The sequence below is a fragment of the Nicotiana tabacum genome, chromosome 6 (genome assembly GCF_000715075.1).
Source record: "Nicotiana tabacum cultivar K326 chromosome 6, ASM71507v2, whole genome shotgun sequence".
Taxonomy (NCBI): domain Eukaryota; kingdom Viridiplantae; phylum Streptophyta; class Magnoliopsida; order Solanales; family Solanaceae; genus Nicotiana; species Nicotiana tabacum.
This window is the reverse complement of record NC_134085.1, coordinates 152,982,290-153,001,628: the sequence shown is the minus strand read 5'-3', so window position 1 is coordinate 153,001,628 and position 19,339 is coordinate 152,982,290. Positions and strand designations below refer to the sequence as shown.

The following is a 19,339-nucleotide window of genomic DNA, read 5'->3' as shown; positions in this document are numbered from 1 at the left end:
GTCAACAGGTAAAGTACGAGTATCAGAGACCTGGTGGTTTGTTTAAGAAGATTGAGATTCCTGAGTGGAAGTGGGAGCGTATAACTATGGACTTCGTTGTTGGACTCTCACAGACTCAGAGGAAGTTCGATGCGGTATGGGTTATTGTTGATAGGCTGACTAAGTCAGCGCATTTCATTCCTGTGGCAGTTTCCTATTCTTCAGAGCGGTTAGATGAGATCTATATCCGGGAGATCGTTCGTCTCCATGATGTGCCCGAATCTATCATTTCTGACCAGGGTACGCAGTTTACCTCGTATTTCTGGAGGGCAGTTCAGCGTGAGTTAGGCACGCGGGGAAGTTGAGCACGGCATTTCATCCTCAGACGAACGGACAGTCCGAGCGTACCATTTAGATTTTGGAGTATATTCTCCATGCTTGTGTTATTGATTTGGAGGTTCTTGGGATCAGTTTTTGTTGTTAGCGGAGTTTGCCTACAACAACAGCTATCAGTCGAGCATCCAGATGGCCCCTTATGAGGCATTATATGGTAAATGGAATCGATCGCCAGTTGGGTGGTTTGAGCCGGGGAAGGCTCGGTTGTTGGGGTACAGATTTGGTACAGGATGCCCTGGATAAGGTTAAGATCATTCAGGATAGGCTTCGTATAGCTCAGTCCAAGCAAAAGAGTTATGTCGACCGTAAGGTTTGTGATGTGATATTCATGGTCGGGGAGTGAGTGTTGCTTCGAGTGTCGACCATGAAGGACGTGATGAGATTTGGAAAGAAGGGCAAGCTAAACCCTAGATTCATTGAACCTTTTGAGATCCTTGATCGAGTGGGAGAGGTGGCTTACAGACTTGCATTGCTGCCAGGTTTATCAATTATGCATCCAGTGTTCCATGTGTCCATGTTTCGGAAGTATCATGGTGATCCATCCCACGTGTTAGACTTCAGCATTGTCAAGTTGGATAGGGAGTTGACCTATGAGGAGGAGTCAGTAGCTATTCTAGACCGACAGGTTCGTCAGTTGAGATCGAAGAGTTACCCTTCGGTTTGTGTGCAGTGGAGAGGTCATCCTGTTGAGACAGCCACCTGGGAGTCCGAGTTCGACATCAGGAGCAGATATCTCCATCTTTTCACCGACTCAAGTACTTTTCTATGTCCATTCGAGGACAAACGGTTGTTTTAGAGGTGGAGAATGTGATGACCCAAAGGGTCATCTTATATTTTACAATCTGAATCTGGGTTCTGAGGCCTTGAAAACCTCATTTTTTTTCTTTCTCCTTGATTTTGTGTGCGCAGTTCGGCTACGTTTTCGGAAAGCCTTTATGTGAAATTTAAGAAAAATATTGAATTTTTCCTTTAAAATTGATTAAAGTTGACTTCGGTCAATATTTTTGATAAACAGACTTGGACCCATGATTTGACAATCCCATAGGGTCCGTAGTAAAATATGGGATTTGGGCGTACGCCCGGAATCGAATTCCGAGGTCCCTAGCCCGAGAAATAAATTTTTCAAGAAAATTATTTGCTGGAAAATATAAGATTTTTAGAAATGGAATAATGTGTGATCTCGTTGGTATCGGGCTCGTATTTTGGTTTCGGATCTCGGTACAGGTTTGATATGGCATTTAAGTCTTGTCTGCGAAATTTTGTGTGAAATGGAACTGATTTGACATTATTCGAACGTTTGGTGGTGAAAATAGAAATTTCAATGTTCTTAAGGATTTCATGAGTTTTGGTGTTAAATTGATTGTTTAAGATGTTATTTTGGCGATTTGATCGCACGAGCAAGTTCGTATGATTTTTTTAGACTAGTGTGCATGTTTGGTTTGGAGCCCCGAGGGCTCGGATGAGTTTTGGATAGACCACGGATTTTTTTGGACTTATTTAAATATTGTTGGTATACTTCAGCTGTTGTAGGCCTCTGATCTCGTAATTGCAATATCAGGCATCGCAATTGCGAGCCCTGCAGGGTCCGCATTTGCGAGCCTTTCATCGCAATGCAATTAGAAGGCTGGGCCAGCATAATTTGCAAATGAGTACAAACCTTCGCAAATGCAAAGCGAGTCTAGGAGGGGAATGGATCGCAAATGCGATAATTTGTTCGCAATTACGAGGTTTGTGATCGCAAATGCGACACTTTCTTCGTATTTGCGAAGGTAGCAGGAATTGTGAAGGTTTTGCAATTGCGATAGCCCATAATAGAGCTTCACAAATACGACACCTGCAGTTGATCAAAACATGACTTAGACGGGATTTCAACTCATTTTCTCAAAATTTCAAACCCTAAGCTCCCATAGGCGATTTTCAAAAGAAGAGTTCTTCCCAAATCATAGGTAAACGATTTCTAACTCATTTCCTTCAATTTATTTCATCTTTTAATAAGAGTTCATCATAAAATCTAGGGTTTTTCATGGGAAATTGGGTATTTTTGGGTACAATTTTGGAATTTCAAAATTTGGGGATTTAGACCTCAAATTGAGGTCGGATTTCATAACCAATTGCATATTTGGGCTCGTGGGTAAATGGGTAATCAGATTTTGGTCCGAATTTCAAGTTTTTGACCAAGCGGTCCCGGGTCAGTTTTTGACTTTTTGGGGAAAATGTTGGAAAATCTATAATCATAGAATTGGTTTATTTGGTGTTAATTGATGTTAATTAGCTAATTATGAATAGATTCGGGCGGATTGAAAGTGGAAACTAAAGGAAAAGTGATATTTGAGGCTTGAGTTTGGCCGTGGAATTGAGGTAAGTGTTTGGTCTAACCTTAGCTTGAGGGATTAGGTATTGTTATCTTAATTGCTACATGTTAGTGTTGAGTACGACGTATAGGTGTAGTGACGAGTATATATATGTTGATGTTGAGCATGCAAGAGAGTCTTATACTGTGACCGTTGTGTCTCTTATTGCGTATTGTTCAAGCTTAAACTGATGATTCTCCATGTTGAACAAGTCTTATTAAAATTTCTTGGTATTGGATAATTATTGAGTATTAACTCAAGTTGAGACTTATATTGTGAAGTTAACTGTTGAAATGAAATTGGTTATTGTTGATTCCCTTGCCGGGATGTTATTGTTTCTACTGTTTGGGTGAGGAAGAGTAAAAAGCACGAAGAGTGATGCCGTGTACGATATTGTGAGTGAGTGTTAATGCACGAAGGGTGATGTCGTGCCATATTCTGTGAGTGTTAATTGACGAAGGGTGATGTCGTGCCATGATTACGAGAGTTAATGCACGAATGGTGATGTCGTGCCATGATTATGAGAGCTAATGCACGAAGGTGATGTCGTGCCATTTCTGTTATTTCTTATGGTGAGGGCGAGAGTAAAAGCACGAAGGGTGATGTCGTGCACGTGTTACTATATCATTATTTATGTTGGTTCAATTATGGTGTTTACTTTGCTTCTCTATTGAATTACTGTCACAATTTGATATTCCCCGCAGCATGTTTTTCCTTCCCATCTTTATATGTTAAATTTATGTTATTATGATTTTATCGTATATGATTTAACTGCACAGGTTTATATGGCTGTCGTGTCCTAGCCTCGTCACTACCTCGCCGAGATTAGGCTCGACACTTACCAGTACATGTGGTCAGTTGTACTGATATTGCACTCTGCATTTTCTGTGCAGATTTCGGTGTCTAACCTCGTGAGTAGAGTTTGGGTTGCTGCCTTCAGTCCACGGGAGACCCAAGGTAGATTTGTCGGCATTCGCAGACCCTGCAGTTTCTTTTTCCCCCATTTTGGATGTCTTGTCTCTTTTCATTTCAAGAACAAATGTATTTCTTTTTAAACCAGTATTTGTAGAAATTCTTAGACGTTCGTGGATTGTGACACCAGATCATTGGGGTAGTCATGTATTAGAGTTTTTGGAACTGTTATAAAATTTTCGCACTTATTATCTGTTTAGTTTTAGTGACTTTTTATTTATGTTTGGGTTATTGATTAATGTGTTAGAATCATAATTGCTGGCTTGCCTAGCATTCAAGTGTTAGGCGCCATCACGATTCTGACGGTAGAAAATTCGAGTCGTGACACCCCCACACTCCCACCTACCCACCCCCTCACCCCACCCCCACCCCCACCCCCTTTCTAAATAAAAATATAGTACTTTCTTTTCATATTACAGATAGAATTTTTATTTTCATTTCAACAAATGAGTATTTTCTTTTCATGATATAAAAAAGTAATTTTTTATTTTAACAAAAAAAAGTACTTTCTTTTCATGATGTAGAAAAAGTATTTTCTTATATTTCAACAAAAAAAAGTATTTCCTTTTCATGATGCAGAAAAATTATTTTCTTTCATTTCAACTAAAATGTATTTTCTTTTCACGATGTAGAAAAAATATTTCTTTCATTTCAACAAAATGGGTATTTTCTTTTTATGATATAGAAAAAGTATTTTCTTTTATCTTAATAAAATGAGTACTTTATTTTCATGTTGTAGAAAGAGTACTTTCTTTTTCAACCTAAAAATGAGTATTTTCTTTTTAATTATGGAGCACAAATTTGAATATTATTTTTGTGTAAAAAAGTAAAGCAACACATTAGTTCATTTGGGTTTGTATGAATTTTTAGAAAAATAATTAAATTTTTGAAGAAAATAAAGTTCTGAAACATTGGTTTTTTTTTTTGGGGGGGGGAGGGAGGGGAGGGGGAGGGAGCAAGAAAATATGGAGACTTGGGGGAAGAAGAGTGAGGAGAGTAGCATAAAAAATATTTTCTACTCTCTAATCAAACACTAGAAAATATTTTTCGGAAAAGATTTTCCACTCACCAATCAAACAAAGAAAAATAAGCAATAAAACCACTCATTTTCCATGAAAACATTTTCTAGGAAAAAAAGTTCTATGGAAAAGATTTTTCTTCGTACCAAACACACCCTAAGAGAATCAATAATTTCATTTAAGCTCATATAAGAGAAGGTTTTTGTAAAAACATAAACGAATTTTAACAATTAATTTTGCATGAAAATGCAATATCTCATTGATAAAGTGGGTCGGATCATCCGGGTAACCGTAGCCACGCCAAAATGCAAAGGTATAAATTACCAACAACTGCAACGTTCTATCCATTTTTGAAATCTTTGAAACGGCGATGAAATTTCTCTTGTGAACGTTCTTCAGCGTCTCTCTCAAAGCACGGAAGAAATGGTAAGTCTTTTCAGATTTCTTCACTTCTTATGTGATTGTTTGATTAATTTTCTTACTAGTACTAATTAATAGACCAAGAAAAATAAACTTGCTCATATCTTAAGTAAATGTTTGCATTTCTGCAAATTCTTCAATTTCCTTCTGCTCCATATCTTTACAAGTCCATTTACTTTTTCGAGATTCCTAATTTTAGGAAAATATTATGACGTTTGGATCTGAATGTATGAAATTTAAACGAAGGGCGGCTCTATAAAAGTAGTGGCCTAAAGCCAATTTTTAATAAAGGATAATTTAAATAAATGAGATGTTAAATATGTATTTGCAATATGGTACCTTTGATATTGTTGTAAAAAATATATTTACTAATATGAAGATTTAAGTAGTTTAATTCAGAGTTTTAAAAATATTTTTACTGTTATAGAGTAGACATCTTTCTTTCTTTTTACCTTTTTTCTACTTTTTTATTTTTTCTACAAATATTAATATTGTCTAACTTGAAATAAAATTATAAAATCTATTATTAAAAATTTTGGGGACCTAAATCAAGGTTTTACTAGTCTCCTACTAGAGCCACTTGTCCACTCCTGATATTCTCAATCAAATTTGTAGAGTCTCAATTAAGATAAGACAACAATGGCAATAACATTAAAGGTAGTGAGTATATCACTCAGTTACCAAATGTGAATGAATCTAGTTGAACGGTACGTACATGGTGGGGCAATAGTCTGTAAATAATTGTTGATCATCAATGAGGGGCGACTCAACAAAATTAGTGGCCTAAAACTAAAATATATTAAAAAGACCCCGAAACTTCTTTTATAAAATCCATATAATATTTGAGAGCGCAACTCATGATGTATGGGTTAGGCGCACATCATATGATATTAAATTCATCATTTAAGTGAAAATGCTAAAGGGGTGAGCCCATTATTCATCGAGGTTTGAACCTTGCGACATTTGTCTCGTGGATTTCTTCGTCAAAAAAGATGAGACACAAAAGAACTTGCTTTCTGGTGTGTGGATTAATCAAATGTGACAAAAAAGAATAGTTAATCTAGAGAATTTGTGTTAAAAATTAGAGAGTAAAATCCTGAGAAACATGAAAAAAGACTATACATAAAGGAAGAAAAATAAAATTGATGACACGGTAAATATATTATTTCATTAAGTGAGAGAAAATTTATCCTATTAACTCACTCAATCCTACCTTTACCAAATTTTAAAAATTATTAAAAATTTGAAATTTAGTACTGAAATTTATTTCTTTGTCCTGAAACATAAAGCTGGAAAAGAACAAGAGAAAAACATTGGGAGTTTGGCATTGTATATCAACTCAGTCTGCTAATTGGCTAGAATTAACCCATTTTTCATTTATTGGCTTCAAGTAGCGAATAAATGTATATCACAACAATAATATGTATATCACAATCTTAATTTTTTTATGTATGTATATCAAATCTTATTTTCCTTCTTGTTATATTTAAAATATGAAATTATAAATATAGTTATTCTTTATATCTAAGTATATAACACAAAAATAATTGTATTGTTTGTATATCACTATGTATAACAAATCAAATAATGTGTATATCAAAATGTATATATCACCTTTATTTTCCGCTTTTGTATATATATTAAGATGTATATCAAAATTTTCTTTTTCTTTTTTGTATATCTCAGTATACAATATATCTCATGTATATCAGTGATATCTCATGTATATCATGCTTATTTGTGTATATCCATAAAAATTTGTGTTATATATACGATATACAAATATAATATACATGTGCGTCCATAAAAAAAATTGTGTTGTATACACGATATATAAAGTGATATACACAGACGTCCTTAAAAACTTGTGTATGATATACACTGATGTACACGATATACAACGTGATATACACATGTCGCAGTTGGATTTTTAGGTTTGATTTTTTACCTGAAACCAGTCTAAATTACTTCTAATCTTGCTCAAATTTTGTATATAGACTCGTTTAGGTATTTTCAACCAATTTCAATCATACCCACTCGTTCAATCCAACCAAAAAAGAAAAGAGAGCAGAAAAATAAAGTTCAAATGTATTTTGTCTCTCTTGGTTTTTGCTTCTGAGTTTCTCTGATGTGAGATTAACCTTGCCTTTTCATCCCACTAATATTTTTTTTTTTTGCATAATTTGCAACAATGAGGATAAATTCACCAATCAACACCAAAAATTGGCCATGTGACAAATAACACAAGAAAATTCAAAAGAAAACATCTATTTTCAAATTAGTTGGAGGAACTTTCTATTCGTTCAATTTGGATTGTAGTGGACACGCAAGAAACCAAATGGGTTTACATTAGGATAGTGTCTATTATGGCAGTGTCAATCGGTCCCTTTATTATCCGCAAAAGCGTTCGCTCTTCGCTTCTCCTCATCTCCATGAACCCATAATACTCCTGAAAAATGTATCAGCCATTACAACTTTCCAAAGATTATCAAAGAACACATGCCCTTCCAAATACAGATTGAAGAACAAAATCTGCTAGATTGAAGAAGAAGAAGAAGAAAAAAGATTGGAGAAGAAATACGGGAAGAGAAGAAAAAATACGGGAAGAAAGAATAAATAAGAAACTAGGGTGATTTAGAATTTGGCTATATAATGCCAATTTTTTAGGGTTACCTTTGTTAAACCTAATATAGGGCTAAAATATTGCCAATTCTCTTTACGTGTTGTCATGCCATGCCATTTTTTCTAGAGAAATTTTCACAAACCACTATTTTTTAGTGGTTATTAACTAGTCGTAGCTACCATTGACTATATTACTTTCTATAGCTACGTTTTCAGTTTTGCTAGAGTGTATTCTATGTATTTAAACTACTGTATTCATGAATTCAGTAGCAAAACTCAGCATGAAATAGGGGAATACAGCTAGGCAATTATTGTATTCGATTGTATTCACGATATGTATTTGTGAATACAGTCACGTAAAATAACGTAAATCGTGGTCTATTCAGCTATTTTTAAACAAAAAGTGAATCAATTAACACAAATAGACTCCTAATATAACTCAACAAACTCAATTATAACATTAAAGGTAGTAAGTATGTTACTCAGTTACCAAATGTGAATGAATCTGGTTGAACAATACGTTCATGGTGGGGCAATAGTCTGTAAATAATTGTTGATCATCAATGAGGGGCGACTCACATAATTAGTGGCCTAAAACTAAAATATATTAAAAAGACCCTGAAACTTCTTTTATAAAATCTATATAATATTGAGACACAAAAAAACATACATGATTGATCTAGTGTTGAAGCGCAACTCACGATATATTGGTTAGGCGCACGCCATATGATATTAAATTATCATTTTAAGTGAAAATGGTAAAGGGTTGAGCCCATTATTTATCGAGGATTGAACCTTGCGGCATTTGTCTTGTGGATTTCTTCGTTAAAAAAGATGAGACACAAAAGAACTTGCTTTCTGGTGTGTGGATCAATCAAATGTGACAAAAAAGAATAGTTAATCTAAAGAATTTGAGTTAAAATTAGAGAGTAAAATCATGAGAATCTTGAAGAGAAAAAAAAGATTATAAATAGAGGAAGAAAAATAGAATTAATGACAAGGTAAATAAATTATTTAATTTCGTGAGAAAGAAAAATTATCCTATTAACTCATTCAATCCTACCTCTACTAAATTTTAAAAATTATTAAAATTTTGAAATCTTTTATTAAATATTATATAAATATAAATTATAATATATATATATATATATATATATATATATATATATATATATATATATATAATAATATAGTAGTATATTTAATATACTAGCTTTAGTGTACGTGCGTTGCACGTGTGCTTAGCGTCAATCAACAAAATATGTGTATATGAAGAACATGTAAATCAAGTTATCAAATGCTAAATTTTAAAATGTCTACTTTAAGTTAATATTTTAATAAGTAACTTTGTACATAGTAAAATGTAGGGAGTTGCCATTTATTTAAATGAATACCAAAAGAAAGAAAATTAATTAATGGCAACTCACTTAGAATGTATTTTGTCTTCTAATGTTTCATCGTTATTATTTTTATGTTTTCATTTTTAACAGTTTGACTCTACTACTATATTAAAATTGATTTTATTATAAATTTTGAAAAGAATGACTTAGATATTTCGCAAATTAATTATTAAATTGAAGATTTTTTTGGTTAATTAGGATTGTTCTTAATGTTAAAGAGAATATTTTTTTGTTGATTCAAATATTAATATTAGCTCATCCAAAGTTTTAAATATTTAACTGTATTTATAATTTTATCCAATATGAATTCTACGTTCAATGTAATAAAAAAATCGCTAGGACATCACTTTTGGACTTTTATGTCAGTACAACCATTAGTGTTTGAATATTAACAACACTTCTCTTTCTTTTATATTCTTAAAATTAAATTATTTTCTTATTTAAGCTTGATACTTGAATTTTAAAAAAATAAAATTGATTGAGATTACTACGTTTGTGATTGCTAGGTATTTGTTTTTACTCCCAAGTATGATTTAATAACAAAAGTTTAGTTGATAAATTTTAAAATTCTAAATATGAGAAAATAATTCAATAAGTATTTTATCATTTAAAATAAATACTCGTAAATCTTGAAAATATACTCCTAAAACTGGGGGAAAAAAAAGAGGAAAATAAGGACACATACAGGAAGAAAAGGAAAATAAGGACTACTAAACCTAAATTTTTATAACAAAAAAATACTAGTAAACCCAATATAAAAAAAATACTTGTGAAATGCTTGGAATTCAATACCCTAAATTTAAATAGAGCTTATATGAAGGACTCCAATTAAATAACATAATTTTTTAGATCAGATTCCTAACAGCTAGGGAAATAATTACCTGATTATTCCTAAATATTAGAAATATAATTAAATGATAATTCCTACAATTAAAAAAAAAATATTATTTTGTTTAATATGAAAGCTAGTTTTAAAGAGTAAAAAATACGAACCATTGCGCGTGAATACTATCTAAATGAGTATGAACTATTAAAATGTTACATAAATATTCTATTAAAAATTATGTTTGAGAGATAAAATAAAAGTTATAGAAAAAATATATGTTCTTGAAAATAGTGATTGTTGAACCTATCTTAGCTAACACAATAAGCAAAGAAACTATACCCCATATAAGCCCTCAATCATGTGAGTCAATATATTCAACTTAAAATTATTATAAGTTTTATAATATCATTACTTTAATTTCACAAGTTATCATTTTTCAATTTTAGTTTTAGCAAGAACGCATTAATCCTTGAACATTTAAGTTATTATGTAAAAAAAATTTGAAAAGTTATATATTCTTAAGTTCATTATAGAAAACACAAATAATTCAACTAACTGGCAAAAGATGCCTTTTTTCTCGCAAATACAAATTGTGCTATATACTTTAATCAATAAAAAAAATATAGTAACTGATTTCAACAAATTAGTAAAGAACCCAGTGTCTATGATTGTAATAAATTTATATGCAATTCACGGGTTCTAAAAAGACTATGCTAATACTATTTTGGAAGCAGTAACAATATATAATACATGTTAAAATTAAAATTAGGTTTAGTTCTATATGTTATTCAAATATTTTAAACGTAGATTTACTTTTTGAAGGAACAAAAATAGTTTTCAAAAGGTATAAAAGTTACCATATAGATTTTCACTATGTGGCAGTTAACTCTATATAACTCTCTCTATAAAATGTTAGGTTGTTAGGTATTTTAAATACTTATATTTATTATTATGTTCATTTTCCCGAACATCAACAATTATTTTTATCCTTTGAGAATATTTATTTTTCAAATTCAAACATGACAACTAACCAAAATGTTAGTTTTCAAAATAATTCTTCCACCTAACATTAACTAATTTTTTTAATGCCAAAACCTTCGTTGTTTTCCGATAAATATAATATTTGGCTTTATTCTTTTACGTTAAGATTCATAATTTATTAAGAATGTTTTGGTTTGTTTGTATCTAGAGAAAGAAACATACTCATAATTACAAAGTTGATTTTGTATATCAAATGTTCTTTCTGTGGAATTAAGATTATCTAATCTATATGGAAGAAACATACTTATAATTATACGCAAGTAATTATTTTATTCAATTCAAACAAAAAAAATTACACAGATAAATGCTTACTTGATTTAAATTCCTAAATATTAGGATTTCTTAAATAGTTCAAGTAATGAAGTATTTAATAACTATAATTTTAGTTTATTTCAAAATCCTAAATATTAGGAAAATAAAAAGTCTTAATTATTTGGAAAATAATAAAATTACTATTTTGTCTAATATGAGATCTATCTTTAAAGGATAAAAAAGTCGAACGGCATTTCGCCAAGGGCCTTCGTGCTTTTAATATAGTAAGTATAGATATAATAATATAGTAGTGCTTCTTATTTTTTGGGCCTTAAATTTTTAGAGGCCCAAGGCGCCCTTGATTTAGACTCAAAACATGTCTGGGCAGTTTATTTTGCTAAAGGCAATCTGATCATCTTTTCAGTTATTTTTTTTCTCTGATTCATTTTACTCCTTATCTTTGCTAAGGGGATTGTTTATTAAGTGAAGAAAGAATGCCAACAAAACCTGCAAGAAAAGTGAAGAAACCTTGTTATCATGGCGTAAAAGTTTCTCAAAAAAGGAATGTCGGTCACCTTAGTACGAGTGAGTTTGATTGGATTGATACGATCGAAGAATGCCCAGTATATCATCCATCCAAGGAAGAATTTGAGGATCCCTTGGTTTATGTGCAGAAAATTGCTCTTGAAGCATCAAAATTTGGTATGCTGATAACGTAAAACCTATTTGTTTCGATGTTAGTATATATATATATATATATATATATATATGTTCAATGTTGTCACTGAGTCCTGAATATAACTTGCTGTTTTGACGTCTAATATACCCTCTAATTGCAGTGCGACTGTGCGAGAAGGATATATGTTATATACTACTAACTTTATCACTTTTCTTGAGGTTTCAACTAAGTGAACTATGACGAGAAAATTTGAAACCTTTAGTACTTTACTATCTCTTAATTTTTCAAAAAAAAAAAATGATTAATCTAGTTTTATTTTGTCCTGAAAATTGGTTAAACTGACCATCGATTAGCGATAAGTGCTTACAACTTGGGACAGAGGGAGTGTAACATTATGCTTTGAAGGTTATGAACTGCATATGTTTCCTACAACTCAGGGTGAGATTGGCTCTAGCAGATTGCAACATCATAACGGTGTTTAACTTGGGAGACCGTATTTCTGCTGCCTCTTTGTCACCTCGTTTTGGAATGATTAGGAACCAGAATAGTTCAATAACACACTTTTAATCTATTCTCTATATTCTGTTGTTTTCTAACTGTAAAATGGTTAAGTTGAACTTGTTTTGCTTCACTTATTGCCCATCTTCTGCTGATTGACCAGCATTTTATTGAATTTATAGGCATTTGTAAGGTTGTCTCTCCTCTGGGATCTTCTGTTCCACCGGGAGCAGTATTGATGAAAGAGCGAAAAGGTTTTAAGTTTACCACTAAGCTGCAACCTCTGCGACTTGCTGAATGGAATAACAACGATAAGATCTCCTTCTTCATGAGAGGAAGGTACTATATATAATAAGTGATGTTCAGCAGAATAGGCAAGTATCATCACAAAAATGGTGGTACTTCGATATTTCTTAGTGTTGGTCATTATCGACATTGTCTTGTTACTTCTTTTGGATCCTGTATGGTTGACATGTGTCATGAGTCTTGTTTGTGTTCCAGAAATTACACTATCCGTGATTTTGAGATAATGGCAAACAAGGCAACAGCTCGTAGATATTGTATATCTGGATGCCTTCCTCCTGCATATGTGGAAAAGGAATTCTGGAAAGAAATGGTACATGCAAAGAAAGGGATGGTTGAGTATGGAATTAATATAGATGGTAGTGCCTTCTCAAGCACTTTCAATGATCCTCTTGGAAGTAGCAAATGGAATTTTAAGGTTCTACATAAATGTTTTCTGCTAGTTCTTTTGCGTCCTTCTGCGTTCTTCTGTTATCATCTTTCTTCATTGTTAAAGATGGAGCACATCCTCAGCTTGTTGCTACTCATTGAAGTTCATATTTTTCTATTTTTCATGTTGTTTTATTTAGCGCAAGCCCCATATGTTTTGCAAATGTCTGACTAATCTACATTTTCCTTTTCATTCATTGTCTTACTGTTATTCCCTGTGCAGATACTACCTCGGCTGCGAAGATCCACATTACGCTTGCTTGTAAACGAAATCCCGGTAGTGTATGATTTTAAATTCTGGAATCAATGCAGCATTTTAGTAAATGCTTTAATGTTTTGATACATTTATATTTGTTTCAGGGAGTAACAGAACCAATGCTATACATTGGGATGCTATTTAGTATGTTTGCGTGGCATGTGGAGGATCATTACCTCTATAGGCAAGTCATACCATGGTTACTACCAACATTCTCTTAGATGTTTCATCCATTTAATCTCTTCAAGTTTTCTTGACTTTTGCCTTTCTCAGCATTAATTATCATCATTGTGGGGCGCCCAAAACTTGGTATGGAGTTCCTGGTCATGCAGCTGTTCAGTTTGAGAATCTTATTCGGCATCATGTCTACAATGAGGAAATCCTATCAGAAAATGGGGTCAACGGAGTCTTTGATGTTCTTCAAGAGAAAACAACAATGGTTTCTCCAAAAATTCTGCTGCAATATGATGTCCCAGTTTACAAGGCTGCGCAAATGCCAGGAGAGTTTGTTATTACCTTCCCTAGAGCATACCATTCAGGATTTAGCCATGGTTAGTCTTGAAGCTTTTACTTTAACCTGATAAATCACTTGCAATGACCATCTATAATTTCGGAGAATATTACTTTGCCCATACAGCTAATTTTCCTTGCTCCTGCAGGCTTTAACTGTGGCGAGGCCGTGAATTTTGCAATTGATGAATGGTTTCCATTTGGTGCTGAAGCTAGTGAACGTTATGCTCTTCTTGGCAAGGTGCCAATTATTCCTTATGAGGAGCTCCTATGTGCGGAAGCAATGCGTCTCCCAGAGTCTTTAGCTCACATACCTTGTTGCTTGGCAGATTTAGTCTCAGTTCGTTGTGTAATGACTTCATTTTCTTTCCTATTGAGATCATACCACCGTGCCCGCTGGTGCTTGATGAAGTTTAAGACTTCACTTAAAATGTGTTTAAAACCTCGAGAATCCTTCGCCTGCATCCTCTGCAAACGACTATGTTACGTGGCATACATTGAATGCAAATGTTCCGCTGGTCCCATATGCCTTTTTCATGGTACCACAGCTAAACTCAATGCTTACTAACGTTTTCAATGAGCTTTCTACTTTAGAAAATTGCAATTTGATTACAAGCAACATGCTCTGCAGGTTGATGTACCATAGGACTTAAACCTGTTGCAAGTGTTGAGCAACATTTTTTTTCCTTGTTCCTCCAATCCCCATATCCTCTTTCCTTAACAAAAACAATTTTTTCCATGCAGATTTTGAAACTTATAACTGTCTATGTGGAAGTAGCTGCAGCCTCTTTGTTACAGAGGACATTTCAAAAATGGAAGCTGTTGCACAGATGTTTGAGGCTGAGGAAGGAATACTCTGTGAGGTTGAGCAAAAAATGAAGTCTGAACCTTACTTGTGGATGCAGACTTTATCTCCGTGCACGAAAGGAAAATATAGTCCGTATTGCGAGGTACCAATTCTTGGTGAACCCTTGGTGATCATCTAATTTATGTAGCATCGATCTGCTTTTTGGTTCACATGATCTCATGAGTGCTTTCTGATCTCAATATTTATACTTGCCCTTGTCTCTGCCAGACAAGCTCCCTCTAGTTCAAACTCTCAAAAGTTATCAATTCAAATAGCGAGAAGCAAAAAAATATATGGTCCATATCATGAGTAAAGAATTTATTGCCTTAAATAATGACATCTAGAAGTTAGATGATATAGGTTTTGATGCGTTGCAACTTTCATGACTTAACAGATAATGCCAATAAATACTCAAAAAAACGAGGCCACTTGTATAAAGATGTCCAGGATCAGAAGAACTTCTGCTCAAGACAAGCAAAGGAGGAATAAGAAGAAAAAGGTATACTTTTTTTCTTGGTGTCACCAAAAATACTACTTTGATCTGTTTGATGTACCAACATGTCCAGAATACTATATTGAGCATTTTAGTGGCTGTAATGCTTTGGATTCTACTTTTTCTGTTTTCAACTTCTGATCTGATGAAGCTATTTTCATGTTTTTGATAAAAAAATATGGAGCGTTTGTTCCTTTTGCACGCTTTGCAGGTTTAGTTGCCAATTAGATTACTACTGCTAGGATTCTCACCCTGTATTGATGAACAGTGTTACAGAGAATCAATTGAGCTTGGAAATGAAGGAATGTATCCCAGGAGTGCTATTCTTGTAAACAGCAAGAAAATGACACCACGGAAAAGAAAGTCTCAAAGACATAGCTCTGGTACTGAAGATGACGGACCATCATTTTCTAAAGGTAAATGCAGCCGATATCAGGAAGTAGATGACACCAAATGAGAGCCATCAAGCTTCACTAACCTCAATGTAACGTCACTGTTTATATCAACCAACGTGCCTTTTCTGTTGGTCCAACCATGGGAGGCAAAATAGTAGTATCTTGTAACTCTAATTGTTGATTTGTAGGCATAATAATGCAGTTCATATTCACTAGTTTATATTATTTTCCAGGTCCATTCCGTAAATTTCTTGCTTCTCTTCAGTCCTTTAAGTGAACATCATAGCTTCATAGTTGGCCTACTGCAGTAGTTAGTAATCATGGTATCTTCTCTTCTAGTTCCCATTAAGAATATATGTGCAGGAATATGCCATTTGTCGGCATGGGCGGAAGCACACTTATATTAAAACTGTGAGGAAACGAATAAGTAGGAAAAAATGACATAAATTGTTTCTTGGCACGTTGGCTATATGTTTGATTTTGCTCTAAGAGGTTAGAGGTTCGAACCTCCACTAGCAAAAAAATTTTGCAAATATTTGAGAGAGCTTCTATGGTTAAAAATTGTGCTGAAATAGTATTGAACTCAGAACCTTTTTTTACTTAGTACTCAACAAAACCAATAGACTAAGACTATTTTTTCTGTTGAATTTGGCAAAATTTTGTCCCACGTCGGTGGGCTCTTGAATTTTGGGGGGATTTTCCCCCTATAAAAGAAGGCCTAATGTTTAGGATTTAAACACACCTCTCATTTGTCTTCTCATCTGTTTAAGGCATTTGTATCTTCTCTCTTTAGTATTATTTCACTTGTATTTTTGGAGTGGAATAAAATATTGGTTGTGTCCGAGGAGTAGGCAAAATTAGCCGAACCTCGTAAATTTTGGTGTTCCTTTTATTGTTGCTTTATTGTCTTATTTATTATTTGGTGGCTGTCATAATTTTTGGTATAGTAGTTGTGACTTATTCACACTATATACATTTGGCTTCCGCAACAATTGGTATCAGAGCCAAGGTACTGTCTTAGTATGCTTTGTGGTTGCAGCATAGTCTGATCTTCCACATCAGAAAAGATTTATCTTGGTAACTGTGTCAAGATTCTGTCTTAGTATGCTCTGTGGTTGCAGCTTAGTCTGATCTTCCACACCAGAAAGGAAATAATCTTGATTTGTGTCGTCAGCTATTAAATAATATTTGTGTCAAAGATGGGAGACAATAAACAAGAAGAATCTACATCAAGTGTCAACAATACGTCATCATTGGCATCTTCGCTTATGACAAGAATTGTGTCAAATGCGAAATTTGCGGTAGAAATATTTGACGGGTCCGGACATTTTGGGATGTGGCAAGGCGAGGTTCTAGATGTCCTTTTTCAACAAGGGCTAGATCTTGCTATTGAAGAAAAGAGACCAGATGCTATTGGAGAAGAAGATTGGAGAATTATCAATCGTGTTGCTTGCGGTACCATTCGATCCTACCTTGCTAGAGAGCAGAAATATCCATACACAAAGGAAACTTCTGCAAGTAAATTATGGAAAGCACTGGAGGATAAATTTTTGAAGAAAAACAGTCAAAATAAATTGTACATGAAGAAGAGACTGTTTCACTTCACCTATGTTCCTGGTACCACGATGAATGAACATATCACCAGTTTCAATAAGTTGGTCACAGATTTGCAAAATATGGATACAACTTATGATGATGGTGACTTGGCCTTGATGTTGTTGGCGTCACTTCCTGATGAGTACGAGCACCTTGAAACTACTCTACTCCATGGAAATGACGAAGTTTCTCTCAGAGAAGTTTGTTCGGCTTTGTACAGCTATGAACAAAGAAAGCGAGAAAAACAGAAGGGCGGAGAAGGAGAAGCACTATTTGTGAGGGGTCGTCCTCAAAATCAAATGAGGACAAAGAAGGGAAGATCCAAGTCAAGATCGAGACCCAGCAAAGATGAATGCGCCTTTTGTCGAGAAAAAAGGGCACTGGAAGAAAGACTGTCCGAAGTTGAAGAATAAGGCCAAATATAATAATGGAAAGGCCATTATGGATTCAAATGTAGCCGATTGTGATGATTCAGACTTCTCATTAGTTACAACAGAGTCATCAACATCATCAGACATATGGTTGATGGACTCGGCTTGTAGCCATCATATGTGTCCCAACAGGGACTGGTTTGTGGAATTTCAAGAAGGAGAATATGAAGTCATCCACACAGCGAATAACAGCCCTCTTACCTCATATGGCATTGGTTCAATACGATTAAGGAACCATGATGGAATGATCAGAACATTAACAGATGTTCGATATGTACCAGACTTGAAGAAGAATCTCATCTCTGTGGGAGCCCTAGAATCAAAAGGGTTCAAAATCATTGCAGAAAATGGAGTGATGAGAGTATGCTCTGGTGCACTAGTGGTAATGAAGGCTAATCGGAAGAATAATAATATGTACCGCTATCGTGGCAGTACAGTTATTGGGACAACGACAGTGACATCCAGTGACGACAAAGAGGCAGAAGCAACCAAGCTATGGCGCATGCGCTTGGGACATGCTGGAGGAAAATCCTTGAAAACTCTATCAGATCAAGGATTGTTAAAAGGAGTAAAGGCTTGCAACTTGGAGTTTTGTGAGCATTGTGTCAAAGGGAAACAGACAAGGGTTAAATTTGGTACATCGATCCATAATACTAAAGGCATTTTAGATTATGTACACTCTGATGTTTGGGGTCCTTCCAAAACACCTTCATTGGGTGGGAAGCACTATTTTGTAACCTTTGTTGATGATTTTTCTCGAAGAGTGTGGGTGTATACAATGAAAAACAAAGATGAAGTGCTGAGAATTTTTCTCAAATGGAAGACGATGGTGGAGAATCAAACAGGCAGGAGGATCAAGTGTATTCGCACAGACAATGGAGGTGAATACAAAAATGATCATTTCAATAAGGTCTGTGAAAATGATGGCATCGTCCGACACTTCACTGTTAGACATACACCACAACAGAATGGAGTGGCAGAACGTATGAACCGGACCTTGCTGGAGAAGGTACGGTGTATGTTGTCCAATGCTGGCTTGGGCAAAGAATTTTGGGCTGAGGCAATTACATATGCATGCCACCTCATTAATCGTCTACCATCTGCTGCTATTGATGGCAAGACACCATTTGAAAAATGGTATGGAAAACTTGTTGTAGATTATAACTCTTTGCACGTGTTTGGCTCAACTGCATATTATCATGTGACGGAGTCAAAATTGGATCCAAGGGCAAAGAAGGCTATTTTTATGGGAATTACTTCTGGAGTCAAAGGATATCGTTTATGGTGTCCTATGACAAAGAAAGTAATATTCAGCAGAGATATTACTTTTGATGAATCTGCTATGGTAAATAAGGTAACAGAAGACACCAAACAAAATAAAGGTGCTTCTAAGCAGGTGGAGTTTGAGGAAAAATTTATTTTTCCTACACAAGAAGCAGAGGAGGAAACAAATGAAGATTACCCTCTGGAAGGAGAGCCAGTAGAGGAGATTCCAACTCAGGAACCTCAACAACAACTTGAATCAATAGCAACCAGCAGGCCAAAAACAACAATAACGAAACTTGTTCGTCTCATAGAGACGGTTGCTTGTGCAACCTCAATTGTAGCTGATGATGTTCCTACT

The 19,339-nt window shown here is 34.3% G+C and overlaps 1 protein-coding gene across 1 annotated transcript; it reads left to right on the top strand.

The window, feature by feature from the left end:
* Positions 1 to 11,685: 11,685 nt before the first annotated feature.
* LOC107782803 (lysine-specific demethylase JMJ13-like) lies at positions 11,686 to 15,930 on the top strand. Its single transcript, XM_016603740.2, has 10 exons — positions 11,686 to 11,980; positions 12,638 to 12,794; positions 12,957 to 13,176; positions 13,411 to 13,464; positions 13,548 to 13,627; positions 13,717 to 13,994; positions 14,103 to 14,492; positions 14,698 to 14,903; positions 15,195 to 15,299; positions 15,562 to 15,930. Exons 1-10 carry the CDS (start codon positions 11,773 to 11,775, stop codon positions 15,748 to 15,750), a joined length of 1,887 nt encoding a protein of 628 aa, XP_016459226.1. The 5' UTR covers positions 11,686 to 11,772; the 3' UTR covers positions 15,751 to 15,930.
* Positions 15,931 to 19,339: the final 3,409 nt, after the last annotated feature.

Excerpts from the sequence above, each read along its gene's own strand:
- LOC107782803 (XM_016603740.2), top strand. The coding sequence starts at position 11,773 with ATGCCAACAAAACCTGCAAGAAAAGTGAAGAAACCTTGTTATCATGGC. Across the intron at positions 11,981-12,637 it reads TCTTGAAGCATCAAAATTTG|GCATTTGTAAGGTTGTCTCT; the intron begins GTATGCTGATAA and ends TTGAATTTATAG. Across the intron at positions 13,465-13,547 it reads TGCTTGTAAACGAAATCCCG|GGAGTAACAGAACCAATGCT; the intron begins GTAGTGTATGAT and ends TATTTGTTTCAG.